At 42.4% G+C, this 19,467-nt stretch overlaps 1 protein-coding gene across 2 annotated transcripts in view; it reads right to left on the bottom strand.

The window, feature by feature from the left end:
- Positions 1-19,467, bottom strand: part of tmem63c (transmembrane protein 63C) — a 143,198-nt gene that overhangs the window by 7,271 nt on the left and 116,460 nt on the right. For both annotated transcript variants that reach the window (XM_087288322.1, NM_001159836.1), the window contains 2 exon segments: positions 16,584-16,751; positions 4,369-4,484 (listed from right to left, as the gene is read on the bottom strand). In XM_087288322.1, the coding sequence (XP_087144448.1) occupies positions 4,369-4,484; positions 16,584-16,751 (284 nt within the window).

Raw genomic sequence — 19,467 nt, 5'->3', positions numbered from 1 at the left:
GGGTGCGTCATGCTTGCCTGACCGCTCTCTCATGTTGGGTGTTGGTAAGGTGCAGTCATTATGGCGCTTTCAATGGGCTCCCGTACGTGGATTTAGAACATCAAATCCACTTATAGTGCTGGAGTTCCCCCCGAAGGGGAACGTTCGAGGTTACTAAAGTAACCCTTCGTTCCCCGAGGAGGGGAACGGAAGCACTATACTCCGTCGCCATAATGACTGTCCCTTAGCTGTTAAAAGTCTCTTCAGCTTAAAAAGGATAGCGTCTGCTGGCACCAGGTGTGCTTATATACTCAGTTGATTGCATATGCCGCACACCTGCGCAGGCTTGCGCTGCCAATTCATTCTTAATTGGCCCGTTCAATACTCTTTCAGACGAGTAGCTTCTGAACCGAATCTCCCATACGTGGATTTAGAACATCAAATCCACTTATAGTGCTTCCGTTCACCTCCTCGGGGAACGAAGGGTTACTTTAGTAACCTCGAACGTTCCCCAATTAGGGAACAGACGTGTATTTGGAAGACACTTTGGGAGAACGCTAGCCGACCAATCACTCTAAAAAGTAAGAAAATGGGCCAATGACAAATAAGTTGGCAGAGCTCGGCTCCACAGGTGCCAGCGATTAATCATTCCGTTCCCTATTCAGGGAATGAGGGTTACGCTTGTAACAAAGATGTGCCTCTTCTCTTCGAGTGTGTATCTGGAAGACACTTTGGGAAAGTGTACGAAAAACACCACAGCAGCTAAACCTGTTACATCCCTCATGTGAAGTTTGCCAAGCATAGCATGAGCGCACAACCAAACTTCCAACGCCCCATAGGCCATTTGATTACCATTACATGGGAATAAATTATGAAAAAAAAATAGATTGGAGGATGTAAATGTGCTTACCTATCTAATAGTTATCCAGGGATTTTTAGATTTACGACAGTACGTTGGAAAAGCATGCCAGTCCCTGAAGGGGGAGGACGCTGCGGAGGCCACTTGCTACCCAAAAAAGTGGAGACTTGATGACGATAATAACATATGGACTAGCCCTATCCAGGGAGAGTGCTACATATAAAAAGCTAGTAAGCAGGTAGGGAAGATATGAGTCCACCTGAGAAGGGGAAACGCTCCATGGAAATAAGCATATGGAATTGCCATTGGGGATTGCGGATAGCTGGCACTGAACGCAAGCATGTGGGTGGACCAAACGGGCATACCAGACATACTGGGCCAGGCACCCAGCTTCTCCACTGCTCTCTTCATGGTGAGCAGAGATGGCAGCCACTTAAACCTGTGGAGAGTGACATCCTACTCTCCAGCTTATCCTGAAGGAAGGATAACACAACGCAAGAGGTCCTTTCTCAGTGAATTATGCCAGGGCCGGGCCATCGCAGGGAGTGTGAGTTCAGAAACCCAGTTCCAGCAGGGCCAGAGGTGCAACTAACAAGACCTGCTCCTTGTCCTCCCTGACTTTGCACAGTGTCTTTGCGAAACGGCTCAATGAGGGAAATGCATATTTGCACATGCCATGCCCAGGGACACATGCCTGCAGAGGGAGGCCTCAGAAATTAATACAATTAGCAATGGCCAAACAGGATGACCTTAGCTTCCTCGAAGTGCTCCCATATCAGCTGGATTGTACCGAGGTCGAGTTTCCGTTCCCCTTGAGATGCTAGCTGCGTTGAGTGCACATCAGCTGCACGTTTGACCGGAATGTGAATGGCATGCAGTGATTTCAACCACGTGTGACTCCAGAGGAATGGCAAGCAATTTGTCTGTTTGTCCTGACCAGCACAAGTTTCTGCTCTAAAACCATTTACTGCAGAGAGCGAGAAACACTGCCAACAGCTCTAGGAAGTTGATGTGCCAACCCGTGTTGGAGGCATCCGTTGATATGACAACATGTCTGGATACTTGTTTTAAAATCCTACTGGCCCATAGGAGAGCAAGATCCATCCAGGGACTAAAGGTGCAACACCACAGTGGAGTGATGTCAGGCCAGATGGTCACTGTATGTATCTCGCATGTATGTCCGTGCAGCAAGCGTTTTTGACACCGAGCTTAGATTCCTCCTGATTGACCAGGGTTACCAAGTAATCAGGAGGAAATGGCTCCACTCGAAGATTATAAAATCTTGCATATTTGTTAGGTGTTGCCCAGCCCCCAGCTCTACAGAATCTGCTAAGAGGTGCCGCGAACACACGCCGAAAAGAAGGCACTGCAACTTTAAGTGTGCTCTCGCTCCTGGGAGACATGGCTCACCCTGGCACAGCGAAGCAAGGATGATGGCATATCAAGTGGACCAACCTGTGGTTTGATTTGACATTTCCCTTCTGTCAATTATGACTGTTTAGAGACGTATGCCCTATGTGTGGTCACATTAAGTGCAGTGCCCGGACACACAAATGAAGGGTTGGGCCTGTCTCCATTGCAGGTTGCAGGTTACTATCTAAAGGGTAAAATAAAGGGTAATAGAGGGACTTCTGGTTTCTATATGAGCAAGTAGCACGCACCTCAATAAAGCGCTAACCAGGCTGACAGAGTCCGAACGAGCAGCATCATTGGTACAATAACTGATGTAGTCACAGAGGGGCAGCTTTGGGATGGGGAGTGCTCAACCCTAGAAGCAGAATTACCAGAGGAGGAGATGAAAATAAGAGATTGACTCTTAACTTTCTCCCAGGATACCGCAAAGTGGCTGGAGGTGCGAGAGAAGGAGCTCGTCCTCTGGCACCCTCAAAAGCCTGTGGCAAAGTGCACTAAAGCTAAGAGCTGGAAGGCAGCACGTCACAGGAAGATGGAGGAAAAGCTGCTCTTTTTTGGATTGCAACATTTCTTTACAGGGGGGAGGGGGGGTAGCCCTCTACCATGAAAAAAAACTATTCTCCTCCTCTCCGAGCAGCACACTTCAGGTTTGCGTCATGGTCTGGTAACTGGACTTATAGGTGTCCTGTGACGGTAGCGTTAACTTCCTGCAGGGGGCCTCGGAGTGTCACTAGCCAGTGGAACGGGCTGTGATGGCGGAGCATCTTGGAGACACAGAAACAGTATTTTCGGCAAGGAACAGCCAGCGTGGATGGCTCTGGTGGGGAAGCAGTTTTCCGAGCCCACCAAGAGATGACCTGCTCCATCATGCATGGTTGATCTCTCACCACTGAGTCCCCGAACTGTCACTGAGTAGGCCTGCCTGAGATATGGGCATGCCAAGAAAACGCACTTTGTTGGATTGGTGCAGTGTAAGCCAAGGGTGGCATTTCCGGACCACTGTGTGGCTATCGTCCTCCCCAGGGTATGCGCAGCCGACTTGACCGCAGTAAGCCTGAGGAAAAAACTGCCCTTGTGCAGCACAGACAGGTGTTGCTGTGGTACAGGGCAGAAGCGGAATGGTCCGCAGTGGTGTGGACTCTAGCTGACACAAATAACCCACCCGCCTTGGACAGGGATCTCATCAAGGGAGTTGCAATCAAGGGAGGTGAAGGCAGGAGTGTACAAGGACTGGGTGAAAAAAGGCCCTCTATATCTGCGTGTGTTTGCTGTGCATCCCTGGGAAGAAGGGGACGGCAGCTGGGAAAATTAATCCTATATAAGCCAGCACGTTGCATCCCTCTTGTCGGTCCAGCGGTAAGACTTGGGGGACAAGCCTTCTCCAACCACACTGTCGAAGCATCCCGGGAAGTACAACCATCATGTCCTACTCGATAACCATGTCCATGTATTGCACCCAATTGGATGTAGTGAGCTCGGTCTGTCATCTGAACATGACAGTTTGCCCTCCGATGTCGCAATGGGCAGTGTCATAAATCGGAGGCGCGGGCATCTCGGGGGATAAACCGACACAACCACTGTGGCCTGTTTTCTTACTCTTCAGAGTTATTGGTCATCTAGTGAGCTCCCCAAAGTGTTTTCCAGACACACGTCAGAATTCCCATGAAGATGCATTGCACCCAATAGGATGTAGCGAGCTCGGTCTGTCATCTGAACATGACAGCTTGCCCTCCGATATTGCAATGGGTGTCTGATCTCCAGTGTCATAAATCGGAGGCGTGGGCATCTCGGGGGATGAACCGACACAACCACTGTGGCCTGTTTTCTTACTCTTCAAAAGTGATCGGTCAGTGGTCTAGTGATCTCCCCAAAGTGTTTTCCAGACACACGTCAGAGTGGAAACTATAAATAATAAATGCTGTAAATGTATTGTTTATTTATAAACTAATAAAAATATGTGACTATGCAAATATATATATATATATATATATATATATAATATTTGTTATTTTACTTGAGAAAAAAATATAACAGCATATGTTTCTCTGATCATTTTGGTGAAACACACCCTAGTATTACAGTTTTTAAGTTTCAAGATAAAGGCTTCTGTGGCTGACCTGATAGCTTGTTGATCTGTCAGCTCGTAGTTTTTTCATACAGAATCCAAAGCAGGAGAAGGCAATGGAGCACAGGAGAGTAATGAAGGTGAACAGAGTAATGGGCTGCACTGGACCTGCAAAGGAGATAAACCACCAGTGTATGTTTTAATATGTGACAAAGTTGGAGTCCTGATCTTGTGGTCTTTGTCTAAAGATCTCTGAAGACCACACAAACATTTCCTTGATCTGGGTCTCATTACTAGTCTCTCAGTTTAGGTCTGCTTCTGGAAACATACATTTATTATATCCTTAGAGAAGACCACAGTCTAGACTAAAATTTCCCCCAAAAAAACTGAAATTACCTCAGGCAGCTTGAGTCAGCGAAATATCTTCATAATTAGAATAAGGAAGGATTCTGTGGCTCTAATTAGCCATCAAAGTGGCTCAGCATTTGGAATTAATGCTGCAATAAATTCCACATTTTATCACCATCACTTCATGAAAATTGACAGTTGGGTTTTTGTTTTTGAGAATTGGGATTTAGATAGCCTGAATCTGGGCCTTGTGTGGTTTATTCTTGCTCTGGTGGTGAACATGAACATGTCTTATGAAAATGAACCATAGTTTATTGAAGTAAAAGTGTGTTCTTTTGAGGACATTGTCATTTGGAGGAACACAGTTTTCATGCACATTAATATACAACCTCAAATCAGAAAAAAGTTGAGACCGTATGGAAAACTCAAATAAAAAAAGAAGTAGGGATTTCCAAATTTACTCTGACTTGTATTTCAATGCAAACAATATGAACACAAAATATTTCATGTTTTGTCTCATCAATTTTATTTCATTTGTATTTTTTTTCTTGTAATAAAGTACAATACAGTAAAGTACAGTAAACTGTAATACATTCCAAAAAAAGTTGAGACAGTAGCAACTTAGGGTTAGTAATCAGGTATAATGTTTAAATAATCATGTGATTTGAAATAGGTGATGTCAACAGGTGATTGTAATTATGATTTGGTACAAAAGCAGCATCCAAGAAAGGTCTAGTCCTTTAGGAAAAGATGGGCTGAAGATCGCCAGTTTGCCAACAAATACGTGAGAAAATTATTGAAATGTTCAAAAACAATGTTCCTAAAAAAACAGAGAGACATTTGTATATTTCACCATCAACAATGCTTAGCATAATTAAACACTTAGGAGAAAGAGGGAACGGAGACGTTTATGTCGGTTGGCTAGGGGATTCGCTTAGAAGCACCAATCTCTTTAACTTGTGTAAAACAGGCCAATGGAATGACTATGCCCTCAGTCTATCACTATGAGTTTATGTTAAGTGGATCGACTAAAGGAAAATATTCAAAATGCCAAAAGAGATGAACCCATCGTGCACTTTGGGGTGTTGAGTGTTAGGCAAGTAGCATGTACACCAAAACACCACCAAAAACGTAATCATCCAACTTCCCTGGCCTTAATTACCCTAATAGGGGAAATACTTTGGGAAGTCGTACTCACCATTCATGCCTAGCAACTTAGGCTGCGGCTTACCTAGAATACAACAATATGATGGGAAAGAATGCCAGTCCCAAAGGGGAAGGACGCTGCAGAGACCACTGCTACCCTAATGGGGAGACCTGTAAAAAGAATCACATATGGACTTGCCCTAGGTAGAATGAGCACTACATATGGAGAGATGGTTTGCTTGGTAGGGAAGACACTGGTCCACCTGGGTAAAGGGACACACCATGGTCTAGTAATGCATATGGGTGTAACCTAAAAAGGAAACCACACGTAGCTGGCAAAGTTACCTTGACCACTGGATGACCAGTAAGCAAACAAACAACGTAATAGACCTGCACCTGTTGTTTTGACACTGAGCTTAGTTTTCTTCTGAATGACTGGTGTTACCCAGCCTCCAGGAAGTTATCGGTTCTACTCTTAAGATGTCTGTTAGAGAGGTACTGCATGCTAACACCAAATAGAAGGTAACACCACTGGTAGAGTGTGCTCTCACCCCCGAGGGACACGGCTCACCTTGAGGTACACAAAGGCGATGGCATCCAATTTCCAGTGGACCAACCTCTGTTTAGATACAGCACATCCCTTCTGCCAACCTCCAAAACAGACAAAGAGCTGCTCAGTGGATCTTATGCTCTGAGTGCGGTCAACGTACACACGCAGTGGGTGGACAGATCACAGCAGTGAGAGGGCTGGGTCTGCCTCCTCCAGTGGCAGTGCTTGTAGGTTCACTGCCTGCACCCTGAAAGGAGTGGTAGGAACCTTGGGCACGTAGCCGGGCCAGGGTCTCAGGGTAACATGAGAGTTAGCCAGTCTAAATCTAAGGCATGATTTGTTGACCAAAAACGCCGGACCCTCTTGAACAGAGCTGTCTTAAGCAACAGGATTTTAAAAGATATTGACTCGAAAGGTTTAAATGGATGTCTCCGCAGTTTGGATAGGACCACAGAGAGGTCCCAAGAGGGTATAAGTACACCACTCAATGAACAGACTCCACCTTAGGGTGTAGGCCTGCCTCTAGCCTGGGTGATGGTGTTAACCACAGAGGCCGGTAGGTCACCTAAGTCTTCCACCTCACATCTATGGGACACATGTGGAGGTTCCAGAGAGCAGGACGTGGGTGCCAGATTGTGCCCTCTCCCTGAGAAAGAAGGTCCGTCCTCAGAGGAATCTGCCAGGTAGGGGTTGTCGCGAGGAATGTAAGCTCTGTGAACCAGGTCCTGTTGGGCCAATGAGGCGCAAAAATCAAGATCTGCTTCTCGTCCTTCCTGACCTTGCACAGTGTCTGTGCAAGCAGGCTAACAGAGGGGAACGCATATTTGCGCATATCCCAGGGCCAGCTGTGAGCCAGTGCATCCGTGCTGAGGGAGCCCTTGGTCAGGGAATAAAACCACTGGCAATGGGTGGTCTCAGCTAAGTGAACAGGTTGACCTGGGCCTTACTAAAACATTTCCATTTCAACTGGGCTGCACCAGGGTGGAGCCTCCATTCTTCCATGAAGTTCCGGGAGTTGCTGTAAGAGTGCATCGGCTGCATGGTTAAACTCAGCCAGAATATGGATGGCATGCAGTGATCTGAATTGCATGAGGCTCCAGAGGAGCAGATGGCGTGTGAGCTGAGACATGCGGCAGAAGCGGCCACCGCCCTGGCAGTGCTATCTGTCCTGACCAGTACGTGTTTCCCAGCCAGCTCCAGACAGGTTAGCATTGACAAGTTAAGTTCTCCAGAGAGACACCCACTCCACGCACCCACCATGACCTTTGCAAAGACAGGTAAAGCCCGAGGGGGAGGACTTTATACTGCCATGCTTGACCCTCGAACACAAACCGCAGAAACAGTCAGTGTCGTGGCAAAATTGAGATTTCGAAATACGTGTCTTTTAGGTTGATAGCTGTGGACCAACCCTGGAGACAGACACACACAGTGATGTGTTTCTGTGTGAGCATCCTGAATGGTATCTTGTACAGATACCGGTTCAGGACGTGCAGATCCAGGATTGACCTCGACCACAATAAAGTATGGGCTGTAGAACATGGCCTTTATGTCGACTGGAGGGACTAGCTCGATTGTGTCTTTCGCCAGTAGGACTGTAATCTATTCACAGGGGTAGCTGTGGTTCTCAACACAGAGAAATGCATGCCCCAGTACTTGGGAGGCGGTCGGGCGAAATTAATCACATAGCCAAGTCTGTTTGACCAAATAACCCACCGTGATGGGCTGAGCATCGCTAACCACACCAGCAGAGCCCGCACGATAGGCACCATTGAAACGACCACTGACGCACCAGCGATGGGGTAGCTTGCCAGGATATGAGGGCCCACCTCATCACGTTACAAAGAAGGACAGGCAGGCCCAGAGGCCTTATTCGCCTTATTCCTTAGACAACGCAAAGAAGCCAGACTCTTGCCCGGGGATGAGGCTTTCACAGGTGGGGGGGTTTTACAGGTCATGGGTGGAAGGCAGTGCATCCCTGACCTGCAGCACCTACGAGTGTGCACCCAGAGAAAATGGAAAACACTCTTTTAAGAAGGAATTGGGGGCTGCCAGCTCGGAGGCCAGCAGAGAGATGTTGCTTTTGGCGGGAAGTGATGGTTCAGTGAGCAGATCCTCTCACCTTGGGGTTGCATGTCTTAGGGATGCCTCACTGGCCGTTTACCGGACTTAGCAGCACCCTGAGGCAGGGATGTTGCCTTCCTGCTACAAGCTTAACACAGACACCCCGATGGAGAGGGGGCCGTTTGTAAAGTGGTGAAAGATGATGCAGGGGGATGTCCTTGGTGAGGAGCAGTTGCCGCAGCCACCGGCAGCTTATTAGTCTTGGGCCATTGATAGATGACCATCATGGCCCTGGACTGCTCCTTCACCGCCAAGAATTCCTGGTTAAAGTCCCCGACGGTGTAGCCAAATAGGCCAGCCTGTAAAATAAGAGCATCAAGAAAGTGACCTTTGTCCACATCTCTCATCCTTGGGGTCTTCCAAGCCTGAATAAGCTTCTCATGCACTTCTGGAAGGAAGGGGACAGGGGATCTGAGAGGGTTTTACAGTGAAATCTCCAGACCAACCGCCATGGCCACCCGGAAAAGCATAGCCACCACGTCTGATTCCTGATCTGAAACCACAGGCACCCCAGAGGGTGGAAGCGGATCGGGACTGTCATCAGTAATGGAGAGCCCACCCTCTGATGCTGCAAAGAACATCTGGTCACCTGAGTCATCAAACGATAAATCAGTGATCCTGGAGGAAGCAAATGCAGTATCAGTCAAGTCCTTGATGGGGCACGCTGATCAGAAACAAGAGGACTGCAGGGATTAGCCGGCAATTGAGTTCCAGTTGAAAGCCTCTGGTCCCCCGCAATACAGGGAGGTACAGAGGTGGTTTGCACCTCGCAACAAGAGTATGATTTGTTCCCGAGCATTGCATTGACATGCTAGTTGCCCAGATACGCCACATAGTACTCGAACAATTCTTTGGGAGCAGGGAACCCCAGCATCCAGAAATGCACGGGCCAGAAGGCATGTTGAATTTTTAGAGGAAACTGCTCTTAAAGGACTGCTGTGTGCTTCTTAAAAACACTTACCGGAAACCTGTGAGGCAGACAGGAATGGGACCCAGACCAGCATTGCTGAAGTGCCACACACACCACTGCTTTTTGTAGCTTTTAGAAAAGGCTTCATGCGCGAGTGAGGCTCTGTAACAAAGCCTGAGGAGCTCCTCTTGCATGCAGCCTTTTATACGCCTAATTGCGGAGTGGCTGCACCTGCGAGAGCTGCGCTTGCCAATCTCATGGGCATTCTATCGGCCTGTTTTATAAAAATTAAAGTGATTGATACTTCTAAATGAATCCCTGAGTTGATCAACTCAACATAAACTCGTAGTGATCCGAACGGGAGGAATTTTTTAGTGCACAAAAACAAGGATGCAAGCCTAAGCTGAAATATCATAATCTCCTAGACGCCACTGCTTCAAGAATTGTCATTTATCTATAAGCAATATCACCACATGGGCTCAGGACTATGTTGACAAACCTTTGTCAAGTACCACAATATGTAGTTATATCCACAAATGGCTGTTAAAACTTTACTGCACCAAATTGAAGCCCTATGTTAACAGTGTCCAGAATCGCTGTCGACTTCTTTGGCATCTGAGATAAGCTATTACACAGTGAAAACATGTACTGTGGTCAGATGTATCTGTATTTTAGGTATTTTTTGGGAAAAAAACTGACAATGTGTGCTGAAATTGATCATCCAGACTGCTACGAGCAAAAAGTCCAAAAGCCAGGGTCTGTCATGGAATGGGGTTGTGTCAGTGCCCTTGGCAAAGGTACCTTACACTTTTGTGATGGAACCATTAATGCTGAAAAGTACATAGAGATTTTGGAGCACAATATGATGCCTTCTTTTCCAGGGACACCTAAGCATATTTCAACAAGACAATGCAAAATAACATTCTGCACATATTACAAAGTCCTGGCTGCCAAGGAAAAGGATACAGGTATTTCACTGGCCTGAATGTGTAGCAGCACATTTTGAAATGCAAAATTTTGACACATTTGAAGCGCAAAATGCAACAACGAAGAACTCGTACTGTTGCCCACCTTAAGACTTGTTGGCAGGAAGAATGGGATAAAATTCCCCGAAACAATTTATCACTTGGTGTCTTCAGTCCCTAAATATCTTTTAAGTATTGTGAAAATGAATGGCAAAATTACAAAATTAAGTGGTAAATGCTTTACTGTTTCATCGGTTTTTTTAAATGTGTTGCAAGAACGTCTCAGCTACGAACATAACCCTTGTTCCTCTTGGGAACGGAGACGTGTGTCTAGATGAAGACACTTTAGGGGACCAATAAATGTCTAATCACTCTGAAAAGTAAGAAAACGGACCAATGAATGCCAAATGAATTGGAAGAGTTTGGCTCTGCAGGTGCCCAGCAATTAATCATTAACAGAGTATATCAGCTAGCACCTGTGAAGTGAGCACTTGATTTTTTGCCTGCTGAAAAGGCAATCACTCAGCTAACGACTGGAGTCTCAGCTGCTGTGGCCTCAGAGACACAAGTCTCAGTTCCCTATTCGGGGAACGAGGGTTACATTCATTACTGAAACGTCCCCCCTTAATGGGAACTCTGACGTGTCTAGATAAAGACACTTTGGAAGAATGTATGGAAAATGCCACAGCAGATAAGCATGTCATGCCTTTGATGTGAAGTTTGCCAAGCATAGCGTGAGCGCACAAGCATCATCAAAGGTGCAACCTATCAACATACCCTAGGCCCTTTAAAAAAATTTGAAAGAATTTAAAATCGGCTCCTCCACTGAGTCAGGTGCTGGGGGCCTTAGAGGAGCTCTTTAGGGTTCACCAAATGAGGAACTTACTTAGCAGAGCAGAATAAGTGCACGTATCTCCATGTTTGGCAGCATGGCGCAACAATCGTTTTTACACTGAGTTTAGTGTTTTACTGAATGACCAGGGTTACCCAGTAATCAGGAGCAGTCATACTTTATTTTGACGGTTTATTTTACATTGCATGCTAATTAATTCTCATTAGATTATAAGTAGACTGTTAGGTTGGGGGTAGGGTTGGATTTATGGTTAGGTTAAGTGTAAGGTGAAATGTACCTGCAAAGTTTCTTATAGTCAGTTACCTGTCTTTTGAGTACATGTATCAACAGATATTAAACAGACAGTATACTAATACTCAAATGAACCATCAAAATAAAGTATTTCCTCAGAAGTAAATGGCACCACTCGAAGATTATAAAACCTTGCAAATGTGTTAGGTGTTGCCCAGGCTGCAGCTCAACAGTATTGTTAGAGAGGCACAACTAGACAGGGGCGATGGCTATCAATTGGACCAACCTCTGCTTTGATACGGCACTTCCCTTCGGCTGATGATACAGAAAAAAAGCTGCTTAGTGATGGAGCATCAACTTCCTGTGGACTAGTCAGTGGAATGTGCTGTGACGGTGGAGCATCCTGGAGCCTCGGAAAGAGCGCTCTCGGTGAAGAACAGCCAGTGCGGACAGGTGCGGTGGAGGAGCAGTTTTTTGAGCCCACCACGAGATGACCTGCTCCATCGCGCATAGCTGCTCTCTCACCACCAAGGACTCCTGGATAAATTCCCAGATAGTGTCGTCAAAGAGGCCTACCTTGGATATGGGCCTGCCAAGAAATCAAATTAATCCAAGGGTGGCATTTTCGGACCACTGTGTGCCCATCATCCACATACAGTGTACAGTGATGCAGGGCAGAAGCAGCATGGCCCGAAACGGTGTGGCCTCTGGCCGTGAGGGACACAGATAACCCACCCACCTTGAACGGGGGTCTCAGCTTATCAAGGGAGGTGAAGGTGGAAGCACATGAGAACTGGGCAGAGAAAAATGCCCTCTACGCCTGCATGTGCTCGTTGTGCACCCCGGGAGGAGCTTGGAAGATTAATCCTATATCCGCCCACATGTTGCACACGTCCCTCTAGTTGGCCTATCGGTAAAAATGGGGTCTAGCCATCTCTAACTACATGGAAGCAGCACAGGAAGCCCAGCTATCGTGTCTGACATGAGATCAGTCGCCACACATTTCACCCCGGAGTGTGGTAGATAGCCTTGTCTGTCATCTGAGCATGAAAGCTCTCCCTCCAATGTCGCTCTGGACGTCTGATCGGCTGTGTAATCATGCGGAGGCACGGGCATCCCAGGGGATAAACTGAAACAAACACTTGAAGCTGCCACTAGGGCGTGCTATGGAGGAGTGGGGGTCTGTGGGCCCGGTGACAACGGATAAACCCCCACTGTGATCCCCAGATCTGCCCGTTGCTAACCACATTCACGGGGAGCAAAAGGGTTGGCTTCCAAGCCACGATCTCAACTGCGCAATAGCCATACCCTCACATGCTGGACCTGTTCATAAACGCATTCATAACTGCACAGTTGGAAAGTGTCTTGAAAAGGAAGTATTGCTCGACCATGTTGCTCTCTTAGGATGTACTTTTTTAGTGAAAACTGCTCTTTTAGCTACCTGCGAGAAGTCCAGGGGATGGGAAAGAAGCCTGCTGACCGCTGCTGTCACATTTTGTCGCACACACTGGTAGGAATATTGCTTTCTTAAAGAAATCAGCTTAGCAGAGGTACTCTTTAGTCTGTAGTGTGAGGCTCTGAAGCGAAAATCTAATGCTCACTTCACACGCGCCAACTGATATACTCTGTTAATGCTTAATTGCTGGCACCTGTGTAGCTGAGCTCTGCCTATTCATTTGGCATTCAAAGGCCCGTTTTCTTACTGATCTGAGTGATTCGTCGTCTAGCGATCTCCCAAAGTATCTTTATCTAGACACACATCGTCGTTCCAATGAAGGGGAACTAAAATTGGAATACATGTTTATTTTTTAAAAATAAAATAAATTAAAAATCATGGGGAACACATTAAATAATGTTTGTTGTATTGTCTGCAATGAAATACAAGTCAAAGTAAATTTGGAAATTGCTACTTTCTTTTTTATTTACTTTTTCCATACTGTCCTAACTTTTTTATTTGAAGATATAGCAAAAATCAAGGTTAATATGTGGTTATTACAGTTTAACTTAAATAGCCATGTTGAATTAAAACAAACCTAAAACAGTTTTAAACTTGACAGGCCTATGGTACACATGAATTTGCTAAATATGTTGTTGCTCATTGATTGACTTGGCTATTTTGTCTAGTTTGGATACTGTGTAACATCAATCAACACCCAATATTCTTAGTGATACCACAAACTGTAATAAAGCTGTTAATTAACAGTCGCCTGCACTTTGTGATTCATGGGTGTCTTTAGTTTGTACTTCAGAACTGCATTTTAGGACTTTGATCTCTGCTTCACACTGTGCAAAAGTGACTTTTATTTAGTAGTCTAAAAGATTATATTGTATAGGAAAAATAAATATGTCAAAAAACCAAAATCAAGTTCAGGCAGCTCATTTCCATAATTTTAGATCTTTTTTTATGACCAACCTATACTGTATGTATATTGGCTCAAATGACAAAAAATGTCGATAAAAGTAAATTTTTTTAAACATTTTTTCAAAATCTAAAGTTAATAGAACAGAGATAAAGGCCAATTAATCAATTCAAAATCATTAATAATTAGAAATCACTGATATTTTTACAGTGCAAAGTCCTTGGACTATAGAGAAATAAATAGATAATAATATAACACAAATTGTAAAGTAAATCAAGAAAAATTGCAATCCAATTTATTTTTTAACGAGCATTTTCATTAGTCAGTTTGGTTAAACAGATTTTCTATTAATAACAGCCATTTCTCAAAATCAATTAATACGTTTCTATATTAATGTAACTCTGTATCAAGTGATCTTAAATTTAGAAAGGAAAATTTAAAAGTATTCTTTCTTTTTTGTTTGTTTGACTGGAATAAAAGCAGTTTTTCATTTTTTTAAAGGAGTTTTTTTTCATACAGCTTCAGAAAAAACTACTGTCGTCCAATAACTTGCCTAATTACTAGAGTTGTCAACTACTTAATTAATTAATCACACTTTTTTTGTAATTAATCATGATTAACCGTGAAAAGCCATATTTATTACAGAAATGAAAACACAGGCATGTAAGTGCCATTTGAATAAAAAAAAAAATCAATGCCAAAATACAGGCATTGCAAATAAGAAAAATGGAAAATAATAATAATAATAAAAGAATTAAATACAAACAATTGTACTCATTGTAAAGTTGTATTGCGAGTTGAGAACATTAATTATAAAGTAGGAACAATTTTGCTTAGTCCTCCTTAACATTTAGCCAGTTGCTAAGACAGTCCAGTCTATTGAAATTATCAGGGGACAATGTGGCCAAGGGGTACATCAAAGGAACGTACCAAAGACTATAGACTTCTTACAGGGACTTTGGTCACACAATCTCTCAACATCTAATTCTGAACAGCTTTGAGGGATACGGACGCCGCAAAGACTATAGAATACATGTAGAATGATTTAAAGAGACTTTTGACAACGTCAGCAATGTCATGCGTTTGCTCCTGTTGTTAGGAAACTCACACACGCATACATACACACAGAAAACGCATGTAGTACAGCCCACCCGGTGAGCGACACCCTTCAAATTCATCAACACGCACGATCACGTTCATCAAATTTGCTTAAACTTAGCTTTCTAAAATATGGCTGTATTTTACAAGCAAGGATTCTGACACAGCAACGTGAGGTAGTCGCTTTACAAAAGTTGTGTGTAGGGGGGAAACACGTCAAACTTAATGACACATTTGCGAGCGCATGAAATCTACTTAAAGGCAGAGGAATGGGCTGTCTTTGAAAGCTTGCGACATCATCTGGCACTTTCTGAGTACATATACATGGACACCAATACTCAGATTTTATGATTAAGGGTAATGCTAATTAGGACTTTACCATGTAAGCAGCAATTTTTGATTACCTTAAAGGACCACCCGAGTCACGAAATGCTGAGGTTTTTTACTGTTCGCCATGCGGTATCAACTTCCATTAAAACAGCACTCCTCCAGCAGTCCTTACTTCATATTTTCATCCAACAGTTGAGTGGGGCGTGAACAATATGTTGCTGAATAAAAGTGAACTGCTGAACTGCAGTTAAAGTCTAAAGATTAAAAATGAAATACCCGAAATTACATGTAACTCTGGAGGAAACGCCTGGTGATGCGACATTAATTGTTTTATACTGAAACTTTCCTTCTAAAAGCGCTTTCTTGGTCTTATCAATATTTCTTTGCATGTTAAACACATGCACGGTACCGGAGCAAGCTGAACTGGCACTCTAGGTAAACGGCGATCTCAACGCCCTTAACCCAAAAGTGAAAAAAAAGTAACCGGTTCGCGGATGAAAGTGAGGACCAGGAGGGAAGAGGAGGTCGCATTTATGGACGCGCTTGCCCTGAACACACGTCGGCCACGACAGAAACTAAAAAAAAAAAACTGCAAGTGCGTTAATTGCCTAATTTTTTTTTATATCGTGTTAAATATTTCAATTGAATAGCATGTGTTAACGCACTAATTTTGACAGCCCTACTAATTACCCAAACTTGCATATACAGTAAAAAAATTTTTTTTGCATTTACCGAATAACAGATTTTACCATTTTATTTAACTTTTTTTCACTTTATTCTGAAAAATAAATAAAAAATGTAAAAAAGCAGCAAAATAATTTTATCTTTTGATCAAATTTTTCTATTTGAATTTTGCTGCAGTCATGGTAAATTTTGGTGAATAAATTATTGAAACTTATTAAATTATTTTGCACGTACAACTGAATTATAGTGCTGTGTATAATTGTATGGCTTTAACATAACCTTCCACAATATTTATGTACAGTTCCATATTAAATATCATAAGCTCATGAAAATGCAGAAAATCTAATGTATACAGTTTAGCTAACCTAATAAACCTTTAAATGACTCTTTTGCTGTAGCTGAAAAGTTTCTTGCAAAGTAACTTTCATCATGGAAAATACAAAATAATTTAGTTATTAAAACTATAATATATTAAAAAACATGTTGAACAAAATCTTCTTTCCAATAAACAGCACTTGGGAAATGTTTGAAATGAATAAAAATTTCACAGGAGGGCTAATTGTTTTGTATTTATCTATATATAAAATTAATATAACTACATAGTACATTTGAAGTGGGATTTGAGATCCACTTGAAAACAGGGGCAGATATATATTTCTGTTTGAACCTACCGAGTCGAAGCACAGAGAAGAACAGCAGCCAGAACATGCAGAGAATGGGCGCCACAACAACTTGACTGATGGCGGCCGCATGGATCCGCTGGTTGAGCTTTGTGGGTGTGTAGGCATAGTAGATATTATACCGATCCACCATATGCTTCAATACCAGGTACAACAACCCTGCAAAAAATGAAAAGTAGGAGTTATCAATTAATCTTCTCTTTTAGTAACACATTCTCACTATTAACTAGTGGTTTATTACCTGCCTATTATTAAGATATTGGCTGTTATAAGTACTTATACATATACTGCATGATCTTATTTTAAATACCTAAACCCAATTTTGAGACCACTATCTTTCGGGTGCAACTGGTGATTTTCTTCAGAAACTTTAGTTATTGCGCTGGTTGAAAGTCTCCTCACATCCTGATAGCGATCATTAAATGAATTGTTAAAAATGTATTTATATATATTTTAATATTCTGTAAAAAGGTGTAGGACCAAGAAAAGTTTGTCCAATCACAAACGTTTGGGCATGAAAATTTGTTAAAATATGCAACTGCATCCCTTGTTTAAACAGAAAGTCAGCATGTTCACTGACACGGTTCAGACAGAAAATGGCGACAAACATCAACAACCTACCTTTTTTACAAAATTTGGTATTGTAATAAAGTTTTCTCTCTGGTGAATGTTGCATGATGTAGTTTTCTAGTGATGTTGTAGTGATGTTGTCTAGAGCGCGTTCATGTGTTCAGGAGGTGTGGCTTTGGATGGTGATTTGCAGAGTAGGCTTTCTGTGCTATCAGGCTAATGATAGCATTTTTCAAGATCTCCTGTTGTACTTTTAATATCTACTAATAAGCAGTAGATTACTGTAAGTGTTTGTTGAGGCAAAAGTCATGCTTAATGATTTGATAATAGCAAGAATTGTTCCTTAAAACAAATTGTGAAGCCTTCTAAGCTGGTACAGTGCCAATGCTTTTGTATAAAGGTGTTAAAATCTGATTGTCCAGATTTTACCAAGTGGTTAATGTCCTAATAATATTCTCTACCTGAGACAACCACTGTCCCTTCTACCTTTGTCTAAATTCTGCTTTTATGGCTTTTGTGATGAAAATATTAAATGCATATTTGCTTTAGACGTTTTGCAATTGTACACACATTTTTTTAACATTTTAGTTATCTTTTTGAATTTACTCAGTTAAGTATGATTTATTTAACACTTAGTAAATATATTTACCTTTAGATTTATTAGTTGACTAAGTTATAGTTGACCTAAAAGTTTACTTTTATAGGTTAACTTACATTTTCTATTTACTGGTGTTTAAGTTGACAAAAACTTAATCTAGCAGATTTTCTGGTAACACTTTAGTTTAACAAACCATTAAAGATGCAGTAGGTGATTGTCTTCAGAAACAAGTTGTGTTTTGCTGGTTGAAAGTCTCTCCACATTCCAATAGTAAATGATCTAAATGTATTTATATGTATTTTTATATTCTGGGTGAGGCATAAACTAAAAAATGTTCATTTATTTAAAAATTGCCGGAGCGACAAATAACTCAATTACGTCAGGTATCTCAAACTGTCTGTCAACAAATTTAAATTTGAATTTCGGTGCAGCCTTTTTAAGCAGAAGCACGCATTTACCGCTGACAGAGACAACATCAGGCAAACTCTGCATCAATCTGAACTTCTTTCCGACAGACCAACGTGGCCTTGTATGCATGAAAAGAAAGATTGTTTCTGAAAAGGCTTCTGGCAAAAAAGGCAGAATCAAAAATTTTTCAAACCCTGAATTAGTGTTATATCCAATCAGTGCGCGTTTGTGTGTTCATGACTTAAGGAGGCCTGGCTTTGGACAGCAGGGGAGGGTTGTAAAATTTTTAAGCTATTATGATAATGCTAGCATTCTGGCAGATCATCTACTGCAACTTTTACTAACACTACTAGCGTAATAAACTACTAATTAGCTGTTTATTAATAGTTAGTAAGGTAGAAGTTGGGTTTCGGTTTTGTGTAAGATTAGTAATGCAGAAAAAGTTCATAATTTATAACTAAACAGTTAATATCTTGATAATAGGCAGGTAATAAAATGAACCCCAACTACTATAGATGTCTTTACAATTTTCATTATATAGTCATTTAACTTACAAAAGAATTGTTCTTACAAAGTAACTGCAGGGACAATCGTAACTCAAGTTGAAGCAACAAACACCCAAGCTTAGTCAGCTAAAATCAGACTACAGTTAAAGTCAGAATTATTAGCCGCCCTGAATTATTAGACCCCTTGTTTTTTTTAACCAATTTCTGTTTAACGGAGAGAAGATTTTTTTCAACACATTTCTAAACATAATAGTTTTAATAACTCATTTCCAATAACTGAATTATTTTATCTTTGCCATGATGACAGTAAATAATATTTTACAAGATATTTTAAGACACTTCTATGCAGCTTAAAGTGACGTTTAAAGGCTTAACTAGGTTAATTAGGGTAAAGAGCCCCTATTATGGGTTTTCAAAAATGATCAGGTAAGGCTTAAACCTGAAAGTGCACAGTATTTAAAACTACTGATTCATTTATAAAAGAGTCGACTCATAGTGCTTCAAATGAATCATCTTGATAATGAGTCTATAGCCTTTTTGGCATGACAATGATATAAAACGTAAGCCCCACCCAATTGTTGCACACCCAAACCCAGGAAAATTTAAACATGTGGCCCCGCCCACAAACAGTAGCAAAGAAAAAGAGGAAGACAAAACACTGTAGCAGATGCAGGTTGAATTAAGTCATGAAGATGCTGTGCTCAGCTGGATATTATTAAAAGTGTGACGTAAGTTAGTGTTATTTTCTCTACCCAAAGATGAAAGTGTGAACAGTCAGTGGTTGAGGTTTATT

The sequence above is a fragment of the Danio rerio genome, chromosome 17, assembly GCF_052040795.2.
Source record: "Danio rerio strain M-AB ecotype USA chromosome 17, GRCz13ab, whole genome shotgun sequence".
NCBI classification, from domain to species: domain Eukaryota; kingdom Metazoa; phylum Chordata; class Actinopteri; order Cypriniformes; family Danionidae; genus Danio; species Danio rerio.
The sequence above is the reverse complement of the archived record's forward strand: the minus strand, read 5'-3'. Positions and strand labels throughout refer to the sequence as shown.